The 24,048-nt window shown below is 41.8% G+C and overlaps 1 protein-coding gene across 4 annotated transcripts in view; it reads left to right on the forward strand.

The window, feature by feature from the left end:
- osbpl6 (oxysterol binding protein-like 6) overlaps positions 1 to 24,048 on the forward strand; it is a 95,648-nt gene that overhangs the window by 63,140 nt on the left and 8,460 nt on the right. For 3 of the 4 annotated variants that reach the window (XM_078404001.1, XM_078404000.1, XM_078404003.1), the window contains exons 12-19: positions 9,337 to 9,474; positions 11,774 to 11,861; positions 13,611 to 13,864; positions 15,186 to 15,323; positions 19,590 to 19,653; positions 20,598 to 20,676; positions 22,227 to 22,371; positions 23,270 to 23,414. In XM_078404001.1, the coding sequence (XP_078260127.1) occupies positions 9,337 to 9,474; positions 11,774 to 11,861; positions 13,611 to 13,864; positions 15,186 to 15,323; positions 19,590 to 19,653; positions 20,598 to 20,676; positions 22,227 to 22,371; positions 23,270 to 23,414 (1,051 nt within the window). The remainder of the gene's footprint in view (positions 1 to 9,336; positions 9,475 to 11,773; positions 11,862 to 13,610; positions 13,865 to 15,185; positions 15,324 to 19,589; positions 19,654 to 20,597; positions 20,677 to 22,226; positions 22,372 to 23,269; positions 23,415 to 24,048) is intronic. The other variant, XM_078404004.1, reaches the window with a different exon arrangement.

The raw sequence follows: 24,048 nt of genomic DNA on the forward strand, positions 1-24,048 counted from the left end.
GTCGGGAAAAGGATTTCATTTGCAATATTAAGCAAGCCATGGCTTTCTGAACAGTGTTGTGACTAGCTCTTCTAATCATTGGTGCTCCAACTTCCTCCTCCCAGTTTTGCTCTTCCTCATTTTTGTTCCTATCAGAAGATGAGTAATGTCCTACCCCCCTCCCCCCCCCCCCCCTCGTCCTCTTCCCCTACAGTTCTCTCTGCAGTGCAGTATTGTTCAGAAGACTGCGCCCCATCAACATGCTGGGAACACTAGCTAGTGAAGACAAAGCAAGCTTCCACCTTCAGCAGCTGGTAAAGCCACTGCCTCACAGTCCCAGAGACATGGGTTCAATCCTGACCTCGGGTGCTGTGTGTGTGGAGTTTTTTAAGGTTAATTGGCCTCTGTAAATTGTTGGAAGTGGATGCAAAAGTGGGATAATATGGAACTAGTGTGAATGGGTGAATGATGGTCAGCAAACAATCGTTGGGCTGAAGGGTTTGTTTCCATGCTGTATCTCTAAACGAAACCAAATAGCATCTTCAATGTTTCGGTAGTTGCTCATTTCGGTAGTTGAATGTATTTGGTGGCTCTGCTGCTCTGTTTTTGGTGTCATTACCCAGGTTAAGTTCCGAACAAATTGCATGCCTGAGGTCATCCCAGTTGCCTGCATTTGGCCTATATCCCTCTAAACCTTGGAAAACACGAAATGCTGGAGTCACTTTCTGAAGAGTCCTGACTCGAACTGTCACCTATTCCATGATTTCCAGGAATGCTGCCTGACCCATTGAGTTACTCCAGCATTTTGTGTTTTTCCTTGGTAAACCAGCATCTGCTGTCTTTATTTCTACATTCCTCTGAACCTTCTATATCCATGCACTGTCCAAGGCTGGAACACCATTTCCTCTGCAATAGAGAATCATAGGCATAGAGCATGGAAACGGGTCCTTCGGCCTAACTTGCCCACGCCGACCAACACTCGTCCGACCTGCCTGCATTTGGCCCATATTCCTCCAAACCAATCCTATCCATGTACCTGTCTGAATGTTTCTTAAATTTGTGTAAAAAAATTACAGTTACCCCTCAGGTTCCTTTTAAGTCTCCCCCCCCCCCCCCCCCCTTCACCTTGAACCCATGTCCTCTGGTTCTCGATTCCATGCCTACTTTGGGCAAGAGGCTCTTTGTGTTTACCCGATCTATTCCTCACACGATTTTGTACACCTCTATAAGATCACCCCCTCATCCTCCTGTGCTCCTAGAAATAGAGTCCTAGCCTGCTCAACCTCCCCCTATAGCTCAGGTCTACGAGTCCTGGCGAAATCCTCATATATATTATCTGCACCCTTTCCAGCTTGACAACATATTTCCTGTAACACGGTGCCCAAAACTGAACATAATACTAAATGTAGCCCCGCCAACGTCTTGTATAACTGCAACATGACCTTCCAACTTCTATACTCCGTAGTCTGACTGATGAAGGCCAATGTTCCGAAAGCCTTTTTGAGCACCCGATCTACCTGCAACTCCACCTTCAAGGAACCATGCACCTGCACTCCCAGGTCCCTCTGCTCTATAATGCTCCCCAGAGCCCTGCCATTCACTGTGTTGGTCCTGGCAACATTAGACTTTCCAAAATACAACCCCTCACATTTCTCTGTATTTAATTCTATCAACCATTCCTCAACCCAGCTGACCAAACCATCAAGAACCCGCTGCAATTTTTGGCATCCATCTTCACTATCTGCAATACCACCCACTTTTGTGTCATTCTGTTACTTGGAGACCGGCTTTGCCTTCTGTAGCAATCTGTTGAGAGATGTTGAGTGTGAAAGTTTCCTGACAGCACCTAGGCTTGCAAACTCTCCCGGGCCTGCTTCTCGAGATTGTGCACCAGCTGTGACATACCTGGTGTCTGTTTAAACACTCCAGATTGTTGGGTGTTGTTTGGAGAGCTGTGCGAACAGCTGGTGAGACCTCGCGCCAGTGGGAATCATCCAGCCAGGGAGGGAGATCCATATGCTCACCATTAGGGAAATCAGCATTATTGATGGCGCTGATTGAATAATCTGTCTACCCCGTCTGTCCCCATCAGGTGCCTATTGTGTTCATTTTGGTCACCATGTTATGGGAAAGATGTCGTCAAGCTGGAAAAGGTGCAGAGAAGATTTACGAGGATGTTGCCAGGACTGGAGGGCCTGAGCTATTGGGAGAGGTTGAGCAGAGTAGGGCTTTACTCCTTGGAGCCCAGGATGGTGAGAGGTGATCTTGTAGAGGTGTACAAAATCACGAGAGGAATAGATGGGATAAATGCACAAAGTCTCTTGTCCAGAGTGGGGGAATCGAGATCCAGAGGACATGGTTTTAAGGTGAGGGGGGTAAAGATTTAATAGAAACCTGAAGGGTAGCTTTTTTACACAAAGGGTGATGGGTGTCTGGAACGAGCTGCCGGACGAGGTAGTTGAGGCAGGTGCTATTGCAGCGTTTACGAAACATCTAGACGGGTACATGGATGGGGTAGGCTTAGAGGGATATGGGCCAAATGCAGGCAGGTGGGACTAATGTAGATGGGGCTGTTGGTAGGCATGGGCAAGTTGGGCTGAAGGGCCTGTTTCCAGTTATGGAGTTGAAAAAGTTGAAGGTGGGGGACATTCACAGGCACTGGTTATCCATCATCAGCAGTGAGCAGACCTTCCTATGAGAGTGTGTGGGTGTTTGTTCCATCTCGTGTCATAACCACCTACGTTAATGGAAGTGCTGTCACCCCCTAATAGCTCAAGCAAGTTGTGCCTCTGATTGCAAATGCTGTGCAGTGATTCAGGCCTCCCTCATCTCATTCGTGTGTGCCTCTCGCCTATGTACATCTGCCCTTTGATGACATTGATCCCCCCATACTTTTGTTATCCCGTGTAGGGATACACTGCTTGTTCCACACGATATCCAGTCAAATCGTACTGCACATGGGTGCAATAGATCCTCCGCATGAAGAGAGTCTCCATGTTCTGGCACCATCTTGCAACTTATCAAGTCTTTTAAAAAGTACGATCTTGTTTAGTTTAGGTTGTTGTCACGTGTACCGAGGTACCGTGAAAAGCTTTTTTTGTTGCATGCTATCCAGTCATGATTACAATCGAGCCGTCCACAGTGTACAAGTTGGTCCATCTTGGCCCAAGGCGATGTGCAGTTCCTTCATGTTCTCACTCTAAGGCCAGTGTCCTGGCGGCACTGGATCGATGAACAGGAGTGAGCACGGTGCTGTCAGCTCCTTGCACTGCTGCTGTGTGCAGCTGCTGCAGACTGCGCTCCGTTCATTCCCTCTCCCGGCTGCCTCCCGCAGATGCCGCATGCAATCCATCTGTCACCTCCAACAGCTGCCCCTCCCCTTCCACGCGCCGAGGTTGCCATGTTTACCATCACCTCCTTGACCCACAGTGGTCTGTCAAACGTCCAGCAAACCTTCCATTCTGATCTTGTCATTTGAAATCCTTTACAGTGGAAAAACGCTACATCACTCTCTGTCAAGCATTTGCCAATGAGAACTGAAACACCAGCTGTTTCAGATGGCACAGTGACGAGTTTAAATAACTGTATGAACCACTGCCAGACTGCTTTAATCTGACGTTTTCCCTTGTCCTGGAAAATCCATAATACTTATTAAATTTAGAGCCGAGTTAAAACCGTCTCATCTAATTGCATATATATGTCCTTGGCTTTCTCAAGCGGTTAACTCTTCAGCCATGGCCAGTGTGTTGCTTGCTTTTCTCAGCCAAAATTAAAAGAAAACTGCAGATGCTGGAAATCAAAAATAGAAATGCTGTTCAGATCAAGCAGCATCTATGGGTGGGGAAACAGCTAACGTTTCAGATCGACCATGCTTTGTCAGAACTGAGCAACAAATAAAACTATTAAACCTGAAAGTGTCTGCCTTAGTGCTGGGGTTTGATATCATAGTCATAGTGTCATACAGCGTGGAAACAGGCCCCTTGGCCCAACATGCCCACGCCGACCGACATGCCCCATCTAAGCTAGTACCATTCTGCCTGCTTTTGGCACATGTCCCTCTAAACCTACCCTATCCATGTACCTGTCTAAATGTTTCTTAAACATTGCGACCGTACCTGCCTCAACTACCACCTCCGGCAGCTTGTTCCATACACCCACTACCTTTGTGTAAAAAAAAAATTACCTCTCAGGTCCCCATTAAATCTTTCCCCCCTCACCTTAAACCTATGTCCGCTGGTTCTCCATTCTGCTGCTCTGGCCAAAAGGCTCTGTGCGTTTACCCGATTTATTCCTCCCATGATATAATTTGAAGAATTAATAACGTTAATCCCTCAGAATGTGAATCACTCTCTGCAGGATACCCAGTCTCTAACCTCTTGTAGCGTCAGTGTGTAGGTGGCTGGTCCAGCTGGTAAAGAATTTGTCAATACTTCATTATCAATTGCAAGAGATTAGTCTCTCTCTTGTTGGAGATAATCATCACCTGGCACTTCTGTGATGTTATGCAGTCATAGAGACAGAGAGTCATACAGCACGGAAACATGTCCTTCGGCCCAACTCGTCCATGAGATACCCCATCACAGCTAGTCACATTTTCCCACATTTGGTTTGTATCCCTCTAAACCTTACCTATCCATGTACCTGCCCAGGTGTATTTTAAACTTTGTTATTGTACCTGAGTCAACTATCTCCTCTGGCTGCTCATTCCATTCACCCACCACCCGGAAATGTTATTCGCCATTTGTCAGCACATCCGTGATGCTATCGGCATCTTACACATGCAGACATTGACTGCTCCAATCACTGAAGTGTACCGGCCTCTAGTTCCCTGGCTTATCCTTGCTTCCCTTGCCTCTGGTCGTCCCTGATTTCCTACGTTCAAGTTACATGAGGGAAAGATAACCAGCAGTTCCCTATGGAATTGTTGACAAGGGATGAGTATGATTCAGTCTAACATGCTTCCCTGAATCCCAAGGGATCGAGTCTGACAGATGAACCATTCATGTGGCATCGCTTTGAATGTCCCTTGTAAAAAAAAAAGATCCAAATACACTGCATCCACTTGCTCATTTTTTTATACACCCTGGTAGTTAAAATTTCAGTCTGTTTGTCACTGATTTTCTAAAGTGCCATATTACCACTTCCATAATAATGGATTTCTGCATTTTCCAATCTTTGACATGCTAACCATCCTTTTGATTCTCTGCTTTCCGTGTTTCTCTGGTCGTGATTATTAGTATTATTTTTGCTAGTTGCCATTTGGGATAATTTCAGAATCTTGAAATTCCTGGAAGATCCAAATCATTGTTTTTTAAGACCCCTTAACTTTCTTATCTCGTTCCCTTACTATTATAGATGAAATTACTCATTTAAACCCCTGATTCCACAATGCTTCTGTTTTTTGTGTGTTGTGCTACAAAAGCCAATAAAAAATATCTGTTCAACATCTCCACGTTTTCCTTACTTTCCATTGTAATTAGTGTTCTCCGAGCTATTAACAGACCTGTGTTTACCCCCACTACTGTTTTGTTAATTACATGTAGAAACTGTTAGACTGTTTCTTTTTTTGCTCGAGTATATTCTATCTTATCCCTCTTAATCATTTTCACTCATTTCTAAATTGTTCTCATTCCTCCGGGTTGTTCTTTCGCCAACTCCTCTGCTAATATTATTAATGTCTCAAGCCACAAGTGGATTTCATTTCACATTGATTATTTTTTGTTTCTGTAAGCTATTGTACACACGAGACTTTATTTATTGGCCTATTTGAAAGCTGGCACTTTTCAGCATGCAGAGATCCCTCAATCCCGCATTGAATTGTCAGCCAAGATTGTGTGCCGGTTATCACGGAGCAGCACTTTCCATATTTAGCCAATTGGCCTGTTGGTATGAATCATCCAACCAAAAGATTATGGTTTTAATATTCGTTGCCCAATAGTAAGAAAGAAAATTGGGTAAAGCTAGTCCTCCATTCTCTTTCGATTTGCACAAGTGCCGTTTATGTATTCGGTGACATTTGTAGTCCCATATAAAGTTAGTAACAATGGAATTAATTTTTTTTAAGAAAGATTTGGGAAGATATATCAGTATTGTCTGAAATAAATATAAAATCTGCGGGAGAAAAATCATCTTTAAGGCATTCAATCTGCCAAGGAGGGAAATAGGCAGTGTTTTCCAAAATTGAATATAAGTATGAAGTTTTGTAATTAATGGAGGGAAATTTGTTTTAAACAGGAGGGAATATTTCCTGGTAACGTAAACTCCGAGATATCTGAATTTATCGGTAACAATTCTAAAAGGGAACTGTTGGAGCCGGGTAACGTCTTGTTCGTTTAATGGCATAATTTCCCTTTTATTCCAATTAATTCTGTAGCCAGAGAAGATGCCGAATTGGTCTATAATGGATGGTAAATTTGGGATATTAGTTCGGGGGTTAGTGATGTATAATAGTACATCATCTGCGGAGAGGGAAATTTTGTTCGTAGTATGTTTAGTATTGTATCCGTATATGCCTGGGTGGGACCTGATGCTCTCAGTGAGTGGTTCTATGGCTAATGCGAATAGCATCGGGGAGAGAGCACATCCTTGTCTAATACCCCTGAATAAGCAAAATTTAGATGAGAGGGTTCGATTGGTTAATATTCTGGTGTTCGGGTTCCCATATAAAAGCTTCAGCCATAAGATAAAGTTTTCGCCTAATTGGAATTTTCCCAGCGCTGTGAAAAGATAAGACCAATCAAAGGCTTTTTCCGCATCCAATGCGATGATTGTGAGGTCTTTATTCAGTATTCTATGTGAGTAAATTATATTAAACAGACGTCTCAGATTAATGAATGAGTGTCGTTTAGGTATGAACCCGGTTTGATCTGAGTGTACCAGTTTGCCAATGACTAGGCTGAGTCTATGAGCCAGAGTCTTGGCTAGGATCTTCTGATCGGTATTTAAAAGGGCAATTGCTCTATACGATCCCGGCTCTTCTAGATTCTTATCTTTTTTTGGAATTAATGTAATAATTGATTCTGCTAGAGTGTGCGGTAAAGTCTGCTCCTTGAACGCTTGGATATACAGGCATTGTAGACGTGGGGAAATTATATCGTTAAATTTTTTGTAAAATTCATTATTGATCCCATCTGGGCCAGGGGTTTTTCCATTTTTCAATGATTTAATAATCTCTGAAATGTCCTTCACTGTTATCTCTGAACCCAACTCGTTACCTGCCCCCCTTATCAACTATTGTAGATTTATGTTTGAACGGGGTACCTTTGCGGATTAAGATTGCGGTACCCCTGGCTTTTGAGGGAAAGGTGGAGTGGTACAGCTGTCCATTCCACCTGCACCTCAGCCTGTTGTGTGAGTCATTCTTCAGGTGAGTCTCCTGGAGGAATATTATGTCAGTGTTAAGGGATTTTAAGTGAGCTAGTATTTTACCCTTTTTTATTGGTTCATTCACGCCCTTGACATTCCAACTACAAAAGGTAAGTCCTTTCCCCCCAGATTTGCTTGCTACATCATCTTGCGTAGTTAGTGTATGTATCTTCTGCTGAGAAGATATGATAAGTTCCTATCCTTGGCCACTTTACGAAGTATTTCCTCCAGGACATGACAGTAATGCACCGGCAGGATCAGGTGTCGCGGTGGCGCGTTGTTGTCCGGCCAGGTTCTCAGAGTTCTGTGTGCTCGGTCTGTAAAGTCACGGACATTTTGACCGTATTCTTTACCTTCTTTCACTCCGACTATTCTCAAGTTTTGATGTTTGGAATGCCCCTCCAGATCTAGGCATTTTTCGGACAGTTTTGATATCAAGCCGGAAATGCGCTCCACTTCAACTTTCAACTCGTCCGTAGCATCAGAGCTAGCTGTAGCCGTTATTTCCAGCGCACGGATAGTCTTACTGGGGCGAGTAAAGTAGCCTGAGTAGTTTCCAGCTTACGGTTATTGTCAGTTTCTAAACGTAAAATTTCCCCTCTCAGGTTCGCGATCACCTCTTCAATGCGAGAGTCTATTTTGGCACATATTTCTTGCTTCACTGCAGAGAGTTCTCGGCGAAGGATTTCAATGGCTTATAAGACCGGTGTTTGGTTTGTTGTCTCTTCACATGTCTGTTTCTCAGGCAAGCTCGGGGCTTCTGCGGGGCCTTCCTCTCCGTCTGTTTTCAGCCTATGTTTGGGTGGCATTGTGGTCTGTTTACCACTCCTCTTTGTAAAATTGCGTATCAGTAATGAGCTGTTTAACCAGTGGATGCGTTGCTAAATGAACTGTTTTGTTCTTTTATTCTTTTGTTGACGTGATTTGTTCGGCAAGGTGCAGAGCTACTTAGACGTACGTCCTATCTCTCCATAACGCCACCGGAAGTCCTGAATTTGTTGCTCTTGGAGATATAGATGTGAAAAGACAGCTGCCTCATTTTCATGAAACTGAAATATGATAAGCCGATGCATGTTCCCTGGTTTATATAAAGTGATGTGTTGGGGCAGATTGTGGTGGGTTCAAAAGCTGCTGGACTTGGAGATCTTCAAAGCTAAAAGTGTAGAAGGCAGCAGTGGCTTTCCCTGCTGAGATTACCCTAGTTCTTTGAAGTGATAGTTGATGGAATTGTAGGTAATCAAAGCAGGTGATTAAAAAGCAGGGCACCAGGCATGAGGTTATCAGTTGCTCCATCTAAGATGTTAGTCTAATAAGGCAACTTTGACCTTACTCCAATTTGTGTGCAAATTCATCTCTATCATGCCAGTAAACACCTGACCTCTTGCTTCTCCTGTGTGACATACAAGGGCTTGTTCACATTGTTAAATGTTTGTATGAGATGAGAGGATGTGTCACGGTCCTGTGATCCTCAATCTGTGTCGTCGTTAGCACTGGAGCCGGTGCTTTTCCCAGAATATTTTTGATTTGATGCATTATTCTTTTCTGGTCCCGAGCTCCTGGTGGCATGGTTATGGATTAATTGGAATATTGTCCATTGATCAAATAACCTGGAGCATAATCAGGCCTTGTGTGGCATTGCTGAACACCACACGAAGGATCCACATGAAGGAATGAACATAGGAAATATAGTTCAAAGGTTCAGTGGTGCTTTTATTGTCACATGCAAACGCACAGTGAAATTATTTTCTTGCTAACAGTTCAGTACAGTATTGCCATATCTAAGCACATCCTCAATTATCAATTGTATAGAAATAGTCCACTGAGCCTGCATGCAAAAGATTAAATAAGTTTGTCACATGCAAAAATTTCAATCGGATTTGGAAAATGGTTAACATTTTGCCTCTAAATCTTTTAAACCCCAATTTTTTTTTTAACATTTAAAAAAATTTGTCAGCATTTTTTATATTTTGAATTTTTTGTTTAAACTTTCAGCCAAGCGACAAGATTCACGTCAGTATCCCTTTGTCGCAGCAGGACTCCAATGGGAGCAGGCTCTCCATGTCTGAATCTGTGTCGGAGTTTTTTGATGCTCAAGAAGTACTTCTATCAGCGAGCTCTTCAGAGAATGAGGTACGAGAAACGCGTTGCACATTTTCGTGGATGTAAAACTTCTTTTGGCGGGAAGGGATTGGAAGTTTGACAGTAACTCCTTTTGTTTTCAAAATCTGGAATCCCAAGATTTTGCGCCATTTTTTAACATAAGGCTTCCTTACACACTGCATTTATAGGTCCACCCCACCCTCAGCATACACTAGAATATCAATGTGCAATGGTTCAGTGGTTCTTTATTGTCACAGGTACTGAGAAATGCTTTTTTTTGCATTCAGTTCGATAAACTATTACTGTACAAAGGCGCAATCCCAGATTAAGTACAAAGTTTATAGAAGGTGCACTGAGATCACATGCTACAGTTGTCAGGTTTTGGTGCCATTTTCAAAGTCCAAGCTGCAATTATTTTACACTTGTCTCTGGTGTGGGAATTGAATGTACAACCTTCTGAATATTCTTAATAATGGAATGAAACACTTATTATATGATGATTACAACTTGCACAATGTTCTATTCCCCAGTTTATTTACAGGTGTGTTTAAGCTTGCCAGAAAATCTAATTGTTAATAATAAAGAAGTAATTTAAATGTAAGTACTTCATCATATTGTTATGCATTAGTCAGTTCAGATCATAACTGAAGCACATTATCTTATTCCCGTAACAGAGAGTACAATGCAATCTTGTGTCCCTATAACAAAGCTTGTCACTTACAGACAAGGTTTTATAAAATGTTTCCAGTAGGTCTCTGTGCTCTGGACAAATTCTGTTTTCTCCAGGTGTGTAGCACCTAAAGATTGTACAATTGTATGTCAGGTTGGAGGCCAGTGTCTAGTGGAGTGCCCCAAGGATCTGTGTTGGGTCCACTGTTGTTTGTCATTTACATTAATGATCTGGATGATGGTGTGGCAAATTGGATTAGTAAATATGCAGATGATACTAAGATAGGTGGAGTAGTTGATAGTGAGGTAGATTTTCAAAGTCTACAGAGAGACTTGGGCCTTTTGGAAGGGTGGGCTGAAAGATGGCAGATGGAGTTTAATGCTGATAAGTGTGAGGTGCTGCATTTTGGTAGGACAAATCAAAATAGGACGTACAGGGTAAATGGTAGGGAATTGAGGAATGCAGTGGAACAGAGGGATCTGGGAATAACTGTGCATTGTTCCCTGAAGGTGGAATCTCATGTGGATAGGGTGGTGAAGAAGGCGTTTGGTATGCTTGCCTTTATAAATCAGAGCATCGAGTATAGAAGTTGGGATGTAATGTTGAAATTGTACAGGGCATTGGTGAGGCCGAATCTGGAGTATGGTGTGCAGTTCTGGTCGCCAAATTATAGGAAGGATGTCGACAAAATGGAGAGGGTACAGAGGAGATTTACTAGAATGTTGCCTGGGTTTCAGCACTTAGGCTACAGAGAGAGGTTGAACAGGTTGGGTCTTTATTCTTTGGAGCGTAGAAGGTTGAGGGGGGACTTGATAGAGGTTTTTAAAATTTTGAGAGGGACGGACAGAGTTGACGTGGGTAGGCTTTTCCCTTTGAGAGTGGGGAAGATTCCAACAAGGGGACATAGCTTCAGAATTGAGGGACAAAGGTTTAGGGGTAACATGAGGGGGAACTTCTTTACTCAGAGGGTTGTGGCTGTATGGAATGGGCTTCCGGTGGAAGTGGTGGAGGCTGGCTCGATTTTATTATTTAAGAGTAAATTGGATAGGTATATGGATAGGAGGGGATTGGAGGGTTATGGTCTGAGTGCAGGTAGATGAGACTAGGTCAGGGAGAATGGTCGGCGTGGACTGGTAGGGCCGGACAGGCCTGTTTCCATGCTGTAGTTGTTATATGTTATATGTTATATGTTATAGTGCAAACCTGTCATGGGCTGTGTTGAAACTGTTGGTTTAGTTTAGGAATCAGTGCAGAAACAGACCATTCACCCACCGTGTCCACATCGACCAGCGATCCCCGTACACTAGCACGATCCTACGCACTAGGGACAATTTATAATTTATAGAAGCTAAATTAACCTACAAACCTGTATGCCTTTGGAGTGTGGGAGAAAACCCACGCAGTCACAGGGAGAAGGTACACACTCTGTACAGACAGTACCTGTTGTCAGGATCGAACCTGGATCTCTGGCGCTGTCAGGCAGCAACTCTACCACTGTGCCGCCCTGAAGCATGCTAACAAGTTACAGTGATAATTGAACTCTATATCTCATATATATCTATATACATATTCTCAGTTGTATTTGAAATTCTGGAGTCAAATGCAACATTGTCTTATGTTTCTTATGAAATAAATCAAATTTGACCTTTTTGACCCTAGGGATCTGATGATGAATCTTACGTCAGCGATGTCAGTGACACTATTTCTGAAGACAATGCCAGTGTTGCAGAGAATGCTTCTCGGCGATGTATGTATGAGACTTCTCATAATCCTTTTGTGGCAACTGTTTTTATAAAGTACATGCATATATATAGATATGAAACACTTATTATATGATGATTACAACTTGCACAATGTTCTATTCCCCAGTTTATTTGCAGGTGTGTTTAAGCTTGCCAGAAAATCTAATTGTTAATAATAAAGAAGTAATTTAAATGTAAGTACTTCATCATATTGTTATGCATTAGTCAGTTCAGATCATAACTGAAGCACATTATCTTATTCCCGTAACAGAGAGTACAATGCAATCTTGTGTCCCTATAACAAAGCATGTCACTTACAGACACATCTAACAAGGTTTTATAAAATGTTTCCAGTAGGTCTCTGTGCAGGTATATATATACACATGCAGTTGGGCCTGTGTTACCTTTCATTTATTCATCACCTCATCACCACGGATATTCCACAAAAGGTTTCAAAATGTATGAGTGGCATAGATTTAGTGAATGTCCTTAATATTGAGGAGGAACCTGTCAAAATATAAGAATATGGAGACACTTTAGACTTTATTTTAGACTTTAGAGATGCACCATGGAAACATGCCCTTCAGCCCACCGAGTTCACACCGACCAGCGATCCCCATACATTAACACTATTCTACACAATTTACAATTTTACCGAAAACAATTAATCTACAAGCCTGTATATCTTTCGAATGTGTGAGGAAACTGGAACACCCGGAGAAACCCCACGCAGTCACGGGGAGAACGTACAAACTCCATACAGACAGCACCCATATTTAGGATCGAACCCAGGACTCTGGCTCTGCAAGGCAGGAACTCTACCACTGTGGTGCCCTGGTTAAAGAGAAAGCATTAATCTCCGATGTGGAATTTAGATTTTGGAACAATTGAGGGTAGGCTTTTTATGATGTGCAAGATATTAGTTGTTTGGGAATAATTCGGCAATATAAGATATTTGGGCCAAGAAGGTGAAATTACATGGTCAGGAGCATTTGTAGAATTCATTCAGAGAACAGATATGATTTTCATGTGGCCCATCAGATTGGAAAGGAATGGAATGAAAACTGCCAAAATGGCTTGAGGAGGGGCAGGTTGAGGATATTGCAGCAATAAATTGTAGAAATGAGGAATAAGCTATTCCCTGTACTTTAGGTTGCTGATTCACAGGGCTCGGTGTAGTTTTACCACCATACGTTATTAACGGCCTACAAAACCAATAGGAAAAGGGTTAAAATTTAATGCATCATTGAGATGTATTTCAATTTCTAATGCAATGGTGACATCTCAAAACAAATGTAGCGGGCATGCAACTAAATTAAAAAACATGAGCTTAAGCTTTCTACTCTTTTGAGTAATGCATTCCAACATATAAATTATGGGTGATAATGAATGATTGAGTCATAAAATTGTATTCCAGCAAATAATAGTATTTAATCACCCAGGAATCTTAAATTCCTTGTCAGGTCCAGATATGATGTGATCATTGGGAACACAACAAATGGTTTCTATGGTTACAACCACTTATTTTTACTTGAGAAAGTTTTGCAGGCATATAAATGATTGTTAATTAAACTGGTGGATACAAACTGTAATATCTATCCTTCAGACTAATTGTTTTATTTTGCTACCAGATTTCTGGAAAGTCCCTGGGCCAAAACTAAAACATTCATAACGCCAAGGAAATGTCAGTTAAAACTTTGAGCTAGTTTATGAGATATCACCTTTTATGTTTGTGTCTGATTAACTTGTTGCAGTTTCCGATGGTGAACTCTTGGGTGGTGCATTTAGAAATGGCAGACGCACATGTCTTCCAGCCCCGTCGCCTGACACAAGCAGCATCAATCTGTGGAACATCCTGAGGAATAACATTGGGAAAGACTTGTCCAAGGTCTCCATGCCAGTTGAGCTGAACGAGCCCCTCAATACTCTACAGCATCTGTGCGAGGAATTGGAATACTCTGAATTGTTAGATAAGGCTGCTGAAACTGATGATCCATATGACCGAATGGTAATTCAGCGCTTATTGGTTCGATGATTGTTTTGTGTGTGTGGTTTAAATGTCAATACTTAATTAAATATTTTGCTGTTTATTAGTCATGTTCATAAGTTCTCGGAGCAGAATTAGGCCATTCGGCCTGTCAGCCTTCTCCCCATAACCCCTGACACCTTTACTAATCAGGAATCTATCAATCTCCACCTTAGAAATATCCATTGACTTGGCCTTCACAGTGAAATTCCTCTCACCATGGCCTCCGGTCCTAAACTCTCCCACTAGTGCAAACGTCCCCTGAACCACTTTATCCAGGCCTTTCACTATTCGGTAAGTTTCAATGAGGTCCCCCCCTCGTCCTCCTGAACAACAGCGAGTACAGGCCCAGTGCCATCATATATTGACCCAAACATTCCTGAGATCATTCTCGTAAGTTACATTGCACTCAGAACCTGACCTATTTACACTGGTTAGATTAGGCTATATTATTTCTGTTATGTTGAATAGCCTTTTAGTTTTTCACTTCCACTTACTAAAATGTCAAATGACATAATTTTTGGTTATTAATTTACTTCCACACAAAACACAACTGATCTTTTCGGAGTCTAAGTGGCTGGAGTAGAAATGTAATCAATACATGAGAACTACACACATAATGCAAATGGTAAAAAGCAGCAGATAATTTGAAGAAAATAAATTGCAGAGTCTTTATGCTCCAAATGAGAAGGTTGTGTCATCCAGGTCTTTCACTATTCCGTAAGTTTCAATGAGGTCCCTCCTCATTCTTCTGAACTCCAGCGAGTACAGGCCCAGTGCCATCAAACGCTCATCGTATGTTAACCCTTTCATTTCTGGGATCATTCTCGTAAACCTCCTCTGGACCCTCTCGAATACCAGCACATCCTTCCTCGGATATGGGGCCCAAAACTGCTCACAATACTCCAAATGCATTCTGACAGTGCCTTATAATGCTTCAGCATTACATCCCTTCTGATCAACTTTAATTCATAAACCAAGGTCCTCCAAAAAAATGGCTGTATTTAACCAAAATTTAAAATGTCAAAATTGAAACAGATATTGAATGAAATAATATTATTTTGCCACATTGAATGTGCACGTTCACAAAGCAAATTGCAACGTTAAACTTAAATGTTTTCTTTACGCTTGTAATTAATACTGAATTTATTTATGCTTTGTTCAGAAGTGAATTATTTGACCTGAATAATTTACAATGATATAGTGTAACTAAAGTTAGGATGAATATAAATTCTGAGTATTTGTGCACCAGGCTGTAGTTCTTGCAGCGATATGAATACATATTTTTGTTCCAATTTTCCAGGTGATGATTGCTGCATTTGCAGTTTCAGGATATGCAACAACATATTACAGAGCCACATTTAAGCCCTTTAACCCAGTCCTTGGGGAGACATATGAATGTATTCGAGAAGATAAGGGATTCAGGTTCTTTGCAGAGCAGGTATGATTCATAATTTAATCCATTGCTATATTAATCCTTATTAGTTTCTAAAGAAAAACAAATGTTTTGTGCCCAGCTGCTCAACTTTGTTATCAAATCATCTTTGATTTTCAATTACAGGGTAAAAATGGAGAACAGTTATTGAGAACTTTCTCCACAGATTTGAAATTGAATTTATCAATATTTTCATGAAATATTGAATGAAACATTAAATAATCTTGTCTGTTGATACTGAGCACTTTCAATACATTAACACTCTCCAGATAAGTTTATGATGTTGCACTAAATACACAGAGCAAAAATTAATCTATATCAAAAACAAAATTAGCAATCAAAGCAAGAGATTTAGATCAGAATTAGCAGCCACATTTAGGTGGAGTGCCCTATTGTCAATGATTGTTACTGTTGCCTCTCCTTAAGATTTAGCCCTGGACTGCTGAATGAAATATTTTGGGGGTTTGAGTTTGCTTGATGATGTTATTCAATACTACTTTTCATTAGCCCAGTTGCTGATGTTATGAATGAGGCTGATAAAATGGTGATTGTTGGGTTAAATTTATTCTGCCTTTTGTAGATAGTATGTGCGTTGTGATGTCTTGAGAGGTCGGGAGCTTTTCTCTTGAAGGTTGGGAGGTGTGGGTGCCGGAAATGAAGACAGAAAAGTTCTTGTTTTCAAACTTAAATTCCATATATTTAGTCTTTTCCAAAAACAGGTAAACTTAATTGTTTGCAGACAGGCACACAAAACCAAAACAGGTAGTTAAATCAAAACTGTAGCTTGCTGCCTTCTTACAAAATATAACTCAAACACTGCTTCTCTCCCTGTCTGCTCCAGTCTTTGTCTCTCTTTTTAAATACACTGCTTCCCTTCCCTTTTAGCTCTCTCACTGAGGCAATCAGCTCATCTGGTTCAGCTGGGCAGCAATCAGTGTCAGCAGCAATCAGTGTCAGCAGCAATCAGTGTCAGCAGCAATCAGTGTCAGCAGCAATCAGTGTCAGCAGCAATCAGTGTCAGCAGCAGTCAGTATCAGCAGCAGTCAGTATCAGCAGCAATCAGTATCAGCAGCAATCAGTGTCAGCAGGGCAGGCAGCCCTGCTGACTATGGGTTTTGTAGCCTTTTGCTGGCAGCCATGATGGTTTGTAGTCCTTGTTGCATCCACCGGGAGGAAATGTATCCCCCCTCTATGACTCTACCTCTCATGATATCACAGCGTGAACAATTTTTAGTGTTATAGGGTCAGCGTCATACAGCACGGAAACAAACCCTTGGTCCCAACTCATCCAAGCCCATCCAAGATGCTCCATCAGAGCTAGTCCCACATATCTGCATTTGGCCATATCCCTCTAAACCTTTCCTATCAATGTACCTGTTCAAACACCGTTTAAATGTTGTTATTGTACCTGCCTCGACTACCTCCTCTGGCAGCTCATTCCATACACCCAACACCCTCTGTGTGATAAAGTTGGCCCTCTGTTTCCTATTTAAATCTTTCCCTCTCATCTTAAGCCTATGTCCGCTTGATTTCCCCTATCCTGGGAAAAAAACTCTAGCATTCACCCTATCTTTTCCAAGTGGTGTTCTTGGATAGATGCTGAATAAGAACAAATGTTCCTGAACATTTTACTTAAGGAAGCCAAATGGCGTGCAGGTCTTGCATGCAGTGCAGAATGCTGCGCATTGAACCATCGTGTTCACTGTGCTCACTCACAGCTCAGTCGCCCATTGTGAGAGGTAGGTTGACATCAGTGGTCGTGGAAACGTGTGGCATTTGTTTTGTGCTACTTGCGGATGCGGCCTTCATAAGTTCATTAGTTCAAGGAGCAGAATTAGGGCCATTCAGCTCATCAGGTCCACTCCGCCATTCAATCACGGCTGACCTATCCTTGCCCCTCAACCCCATTATAGACAATAGACAATAGACAATAGGTGCAGGAGTAGGCCATTCGGCCCTTCGAGCCAGCACCGACATTCAATGTGATCATGGCTGATCATTCTCAATCAGTACCCCGTTCCTGCTTTCTCCCCATACCGCCTGACTCCGCTATCCTTAAGAGCTCTATCTAGCTCTCTCTTGAATGTATTCAGAGAATTGGCCTCCACTGCCCTCTGAGGCAGAGAATTCCACTTCTCCTGCCTTCTCCTCTTAACCCCTGATACCCATACTAATTAAGAATCTGTCAATCTCTGCCTTTAAAATATCCATTGACGGCCTCCACAGCCTTCTGTGGCAATGCACTCCACAGATTCACCACCATCTGACTAAATAAATTCCTCCTCATCTCCCTTCTAAAGGTATGTCCTAGTATTCTGAGGCTTTGGCCTCTGGTCGTGGACTCTCCAACTAGTGGCAACATCCTCCACATCCACTCCATCCAGGCCTTTCATTATTCAAAAGGCCTTGTGTTATTGAAGTCGTAGGTTACTGCTTCATTCATGTTTGCAATTCGCCTGCATCCCTGCCCTTCCTTTATAGCTGCTTGTCAACCATCAGTCAATTGCCAACTGAATTCCCCCTCAATGATCTCACGATCCAAGCTCAAAACCATGGCCACTCTCGCACAGATTCCAATCCCCAGCTGCCCTGCTCATCCCAATTCCAATCCCCAGCCCCCCCCCCCTCCCCCCCCGTTCTTGCCGGGTCCAATCCCCAGCTATAAAAGCAAGTGGTTGCCTATACTACTAGGCATTTAGTAGTATAGGCAACCACTGGGTGGAACTTGGCCACTACTGAATATTGCAGTAGCAGTGCCATAGCTGAAATGGATGTTGGTATTTTGTGCAGTGCCCCTTTGCACTTCTAATAAGACTTAATTTTCTAAGTCTGTGGCTTTCTATAGGAGCTATTTGATGGCCATTTTTGCCAGTGTCATAAAGATCTGAATGGTGCGTATTCATTGACAGTGCGATGTGCGTCCAGTGACTGTGTAAACAAAAGGCACTAAATTTACTCGGTCTACTGAGCAGATCAAATTACTTGCAAGCTTAACCCAAGACGCACAAAACAGATTCTATTTCAAACCCTGTCATGGGATTACCAAGTAGATGGAAGAAAAAGTTCAAGTGTGATCTTGAACGCTGCTTGGCAAATTGCAGCATCCCCACTAATGCCTGTGAAGGCCCATGACTGCTTTAAGTTGAGAAGGAGAATTCAGGGTGACTCTAACAATACTTCACGTGTTAGGAGCATCCATGGAACAATGCAGCATAGGAACAGACCCTTCGGCCCATAATGTCTGTGCCAAACAAAAAGGCAGCCAGCATCATCAAGGACTAACACCACCCTGGCCATTTCACTCCTGCTATCGGGAAGAAGCTATAGGAGTCTGAAAACTGTAACGTCCAGGTACTCATGTACCTGCAATGTCCAGGTACTCATGATGGTCCAAGTCCTTGTTTACAATAGTAGCATTTAAGCGACTGTTACAAAGACCCATGGATATCCAGGGAATGAAGGGATATAGATCACGTGCAGGTGGAGGATCTTAACTTGGTGTCAAGAGTGTTTTATTGTCATATGTTCTGAAATGGAGCAATGAAATTCTGCCCAACAACCATGAGGCCACGGAACACTACAAACTCCCAACTAAACTCTAAACTGCGAACTGCCTGGCTTGCATTAGGAACTTTGGGCTTTGTTTTGTTTTCGCATTTATATCAGTTTAAAAAAAATGTATTGAACATTTTTGTTTGTCAATTATGTATTGAGTACTGTGTACAAACCTGTTGTACTGCTGCTGCAGGTAATAATTTCATTGTTCCGTTTTGGGACATATGACAATACAACACTCTTGACGCCAAGTTAACATCCTCTGCCTGCATGAGACCCCTATCCCTCCATTCCCTGGATACCCATGTACCTCTGCAAAAGTCGCTTAAATGCCACTAATGTAAACAAGGATTTGAGTAATTGGCAGAATGAAATCATCTCTTCCACACTACCTTTGTTACCTCCTCATTTATGTTGCTCCTGCCTCATCTGTGGTAGAATCTGTGGGTCCTGCATTGGCCTCACAGGCGACCTCAGAACTGAAGTGCAAGCAAACCTTCAATTTTGAGGGAACTGCGTTGGGAGGCGGGATATGTGACTGCAAAATTTATAGTGACACTTAAAATATTTTTAGCACTCGATGCCTCAAATAACTATGTATTTGAAAGAATTGATGACCCTGACAGTTGCGTATTTCCTTTGACTAATGAATGTTGTTCAAAAAAAGTAAATGTACATCTTTGCCCTTGTCACTTCTTCAGTGTTTTTATCTTTCAGGCCAGCCACCATCCACCTATTTCTGCCTGTCATTGTGAATCAAAGAAATTTGTGTTTTGGCAAGGTATGCCCAATGTAACATTGATTTAAACATAAACAGACAATAAGAACTTCACTTTCCACCCTGTTAATTGGGATCTTAAATGGAATAGATATCATTTCTGTGCAGGTGATTTAAATTGTATTGATTCGGTGAAAAACTTCCCGAGTTCATTTTCATTCAAGTCTTTTTCTTCCAGTTTTTGTTTCATGATCAATATGGGCTCAAAACTATTTTTAACCTATTCTATAATGTAATAACAAAGAACTGTAGATGCTGGTTTATCCCAAAGCTGGACACAAAATGCTGGAATAACTCAGCGGGTTCGGCAGCATCTCTGGAGAAAATGGATAGGCAATCTTTTGGGTCCCATCCCGAAATGTCACCTGTCCATTTTCTCCAGAGATGCTGCCGAACATACCGATTTACTCCTCCATTTTGTGTCTATCTTTGCTAACCTATTCAATGCTGGTGTCCACAGATATATTACTATTTTTAGCATAGTTGGCATATTTAACTCTAATTCTCATAAGGGTGGCACAGTGGGGGAGCTGCTGCCTCGCAATGTAGGAGACCAAGGTTCAACCCTGACCTCGGATGCCGTCTGTGTGGAGTTTGCACGTTCTCCCTGTGATGGTGTAAGTTTCCTCCCACATCCCAAGACATGCTGGTTTGTAGGTTAATTGGTCCCTGTAGGTAAATTGCCTCTAGTGCGAAGGGAGTGGATGCGACAGTGAGAAAACAGAACTAGTGTGAACGGGAGATCGATGGTCGGTGTGGACTCGGTGGGCCGAAGGGCCAGTTTCCATGCTGTATCTTTCCATTGAATCAATCAATCAATTTAATCTACCCAACTGCTTTTTATGTAAAGGTTTGGTCACAAATGACTGATTTTGTCTAATGTAAAATTAATATAATCATCCATGAGAAAGCACATGCTTTTAATTCTAATGTTTTCAAACTTTTAGATGTCAGATGGAAGAATAAATTTTGGGGCAAATCCATGGAAATACTTCCAGTGGGAAGAGTGAATGTCATGCTACCTAAGTGAGTTTTTGGTGTAAATGTTTTGTCATGTAACAATGTAGCAAATTACTTGATAACATTTATGCTTCCCACTCAAAACATTAGTGTTAAACTGATTTTTATGGGAGGTGATATGCAGAAACTGATGGGGAGGTGGAAGGGGGAGTGATGGGTGGATGGAAAGAGGTGGGGCTGAAATTTGTAGGAAGTAGGGGAAGGGGATGGTTATTTGTTTAATGATTATTAGTGTACTTTTAGTAAAAGTCTCCTCCCTCACAACATTCGATGATAAATGGTTCTTGTTGCAAACATTTACTCCTCTAATCTGGGAGGTGCCTGGCACATGAAATATCACTGTCAGAGCCACCTTCATAGTTGTATGAATAAAGCTAGGACTGCATTGTGTTTAATTTAATCAGTGGCAGCACAATAAAATGCAGAGGTCTGAAAGTCTACCCCTCCCTGCATATGACCTCCTGCTGAGAATTCCCCTCCTTTCTCCTTCATTGTAGTAAGTTGTCCTTCTCTCTACTCCCCTCTTGCTCATTCTTCACTCATGTTTCATGGCAAGGAGAATGGCAACTATGCACACGTGTCTAGGGCACTGAATGTCTGGGTAACGTCTTTAAGCAGCTGCTGTACCACTCCTCGTAGACATTGTCAGCAACAGGACGAAGCAGCCACAGCAGCAACCTGGCGTAATCATCTGCCATCTCACTTTACAATTCACAAGCCAAGGTGACATCCTGCAGCTGAACAGTGTTGTGAGATTGACGAGTGTGAAACTCCAAAATGGTGGCTGCACCACCACAATCTTAGTTTTTTTTTACACTTGCTGACTTTGTAATTTGTCCACAGATTTTGTTAACAACTTGACATCTATTAACAATACAAACCTGTACATCTACTCCACTGGAATCATTTTAAAATACAAAAGGCTTTCAAAACATTTTGTAGAAACAAGGAACTGCAGATGCCAGTTAATACACAAAAGGACACAAAGTGCTGGAGTAACACAGCAGGTCAGGCAGCATCTCTGAAGAGTGTGGATAGGTGACGTTTCGGGTCACCTAATGACCCGAAATGTCATGCATCCATGCTCTCCAGCGATGCTGCCTGACCTGCTGAGTTACTCCAGCACTTTGTGCCCTTTTCCAAAACATTTTGATTACATGACTCACTTTGCCCCATGATGGTTTTGATCTGCTCCTAAAATTGGATGTAGTGACTTTTTACTTTAATTTTAATTGGAACTTTATTGATCCAGGTAGAGTGCTTTCAACTTTTGCACCCTCTCCCTGATTTGTGCCTTTGGTCAATACCCTCCTCTCTCACAAGAGTGAACAGGAAGCCACCTGTACATTGCTTACTTGCCTCTCTATAACCGGGTGACAGAGAACGCTCAGCATTACATCCTTCTGTAACCTGGAGATACTGAGCAGACACAACTAGTTGTTACCGTGTATTAAGAATTAACCTGCTGAGCACAAGGGAAATGCTTATTTCTTATACTGCTAACAGTTGAATACAGTACACTTTGCTAAATAAAGAATAATTCTTTTAAATTTTAGATATGGAGATCAGTTTGAATGGAATAAAGTTACCACCTGCATACATAACATTCTTAGCGGGCAACGATGGATAGAGCACTATGGAGAAATTACCATTAGGAACACAAAAAACAATGCATGCATTTGTAAACTGAGCTTCATTAAGGTAATTATCGATACTTCTACATTTATATTAAAAAGCTAGATGGTGATAAAATATAATTTTGTTATCTACGAAAATGCTTCTTGAATGTCTTTTAATCATATCTATTCAACATGGAACCAATGTAAGGTAATTTTGAATCTGTGAAATTATAGTGTGGAGTTTGGATCAGATATGATGAAGGATTTGCTTGATCTTAGTCTTGTGTGTGCCTGCAATAAACTATTATTTGCTTTCTCAACATGCAATGGGTGCTGTATTGGAAAATAATGAGATAGGAGAAGGCTAATTAAAATGGATTAGAGCCACTGTTACTGTGTTTTCTATCAATGATTTTGTCTGTAACATTCCCTGCTTAATCTATGAGGCTTTACCTTTGCTTTAATATACATTTTTATAATTGATTACAGATTTCTCAACATTGCACATGATGTGATTTGAAACAGTAGTTTAAGATTGGAAATGTATGTCTTTATCATAGACCATTAACTGAGAAATATTTTCAGAAAGTAATTAATGTATTTAGCACATTTCTTCTTAATTAAAAAGAAAATTGGCTTATTTCAGAAATTACCCAGGGTACAAGGGTTTAGGGTGAGGGGAAAGATTTAATAGGAACCAGAGGGGCAGCTTTTTCACACAAAGGGTGGTGGGTGTATGGAATGAGCTGCCAGAGAAGGTAGTTGAGGCAGGTACTATCACCACATTTAAAAGACATTTGGACAGGTACATGGACAGGAAAGGTTTAGAGATGATATGGGCGAAACACAGGCTGGTGGGACCGGTTTAGATGGGGCAAGTTGGGCCGAAGGGCCTGTTTTCATGCTGTGTGACCCTAAAGAAAACACGGACAATTAAATGAATCAGCATAGAATGAACAATTATCCTTTTATTTGCAAAGGGAAGTTACTGGAGTTCAAATGTAAATGAGGTCCAAGGATTTGTGATGGATCAGGAGGGGAAAGTGGTGCGGCGGATGTTTGGCAAGTGGCACGAAGGCCTGTACTGTGGAGTTCCACCCTCTGCCAAATGCATATGGAGACCAGGTGTGTTCACCAAGTCATAAGTCAGATTATTTTTTTTACAATTCGGTCTGGAGGAGCAACCAATTAAATAACTGATGACGCAAACTTGACATTTGGAGGGCAAAGACTGCGTTTTATTTTCTTCGTATTATCTGCTGCTTATTACCATTTGCATTGTGTTTGGAGTTCTCATGTACTGATTAAATTTCTACTCTGGCCACGTAGTCATTTGTGACATAAATCAGTTGTGTTTTACACAGAAGTAAATTGGTAACCAAAAATCGCATCATTTAACGTTTCAGTAAGTGGTATGGAAAACTAAAAGGCACAAAATGGGCAGCACATTTAGTGGCGTAGCGGTAAAACTGCTGCCATAGACCCGGGTTCGATCCTGACTATGGGTGCTGTCTGTACAGAGTTTGTACAATCTCCCCTTCACTGCGTGGGTTTTCTCCAGGTGCTCCAGTTTCGTCCCACACTCCAAAGACGTACAGGTTTGTAGGTTAATTGGCTTTGGTAAAATTGTAAATTGTCTCTAGTGTGTAGGCTAGTGTATGGGGTGATCGCTGGTCGGTGGGCTGAAGGGCATGTTTCCGCACTGTATCTCGAAAACATCCATTCAACATAACAGGAAAATTCTAACCTAATAAAACCA

The sequence above is a fragment of the Rhinoraja longicauda genome, chromosome 8 (assembly GCF_053455715.1).
Source record: "Rhinoraja longicauda isolate Sanriku21f chromosome 8, sRhiLon1.1, whole genome shotgun sequence".
NCBI lineage: Eukaryota > Metazoa > Chordata > Chondrichthyes > Rajiformes > Arhynchobatidae > Rhinoraja > Rhinoraja longicauda.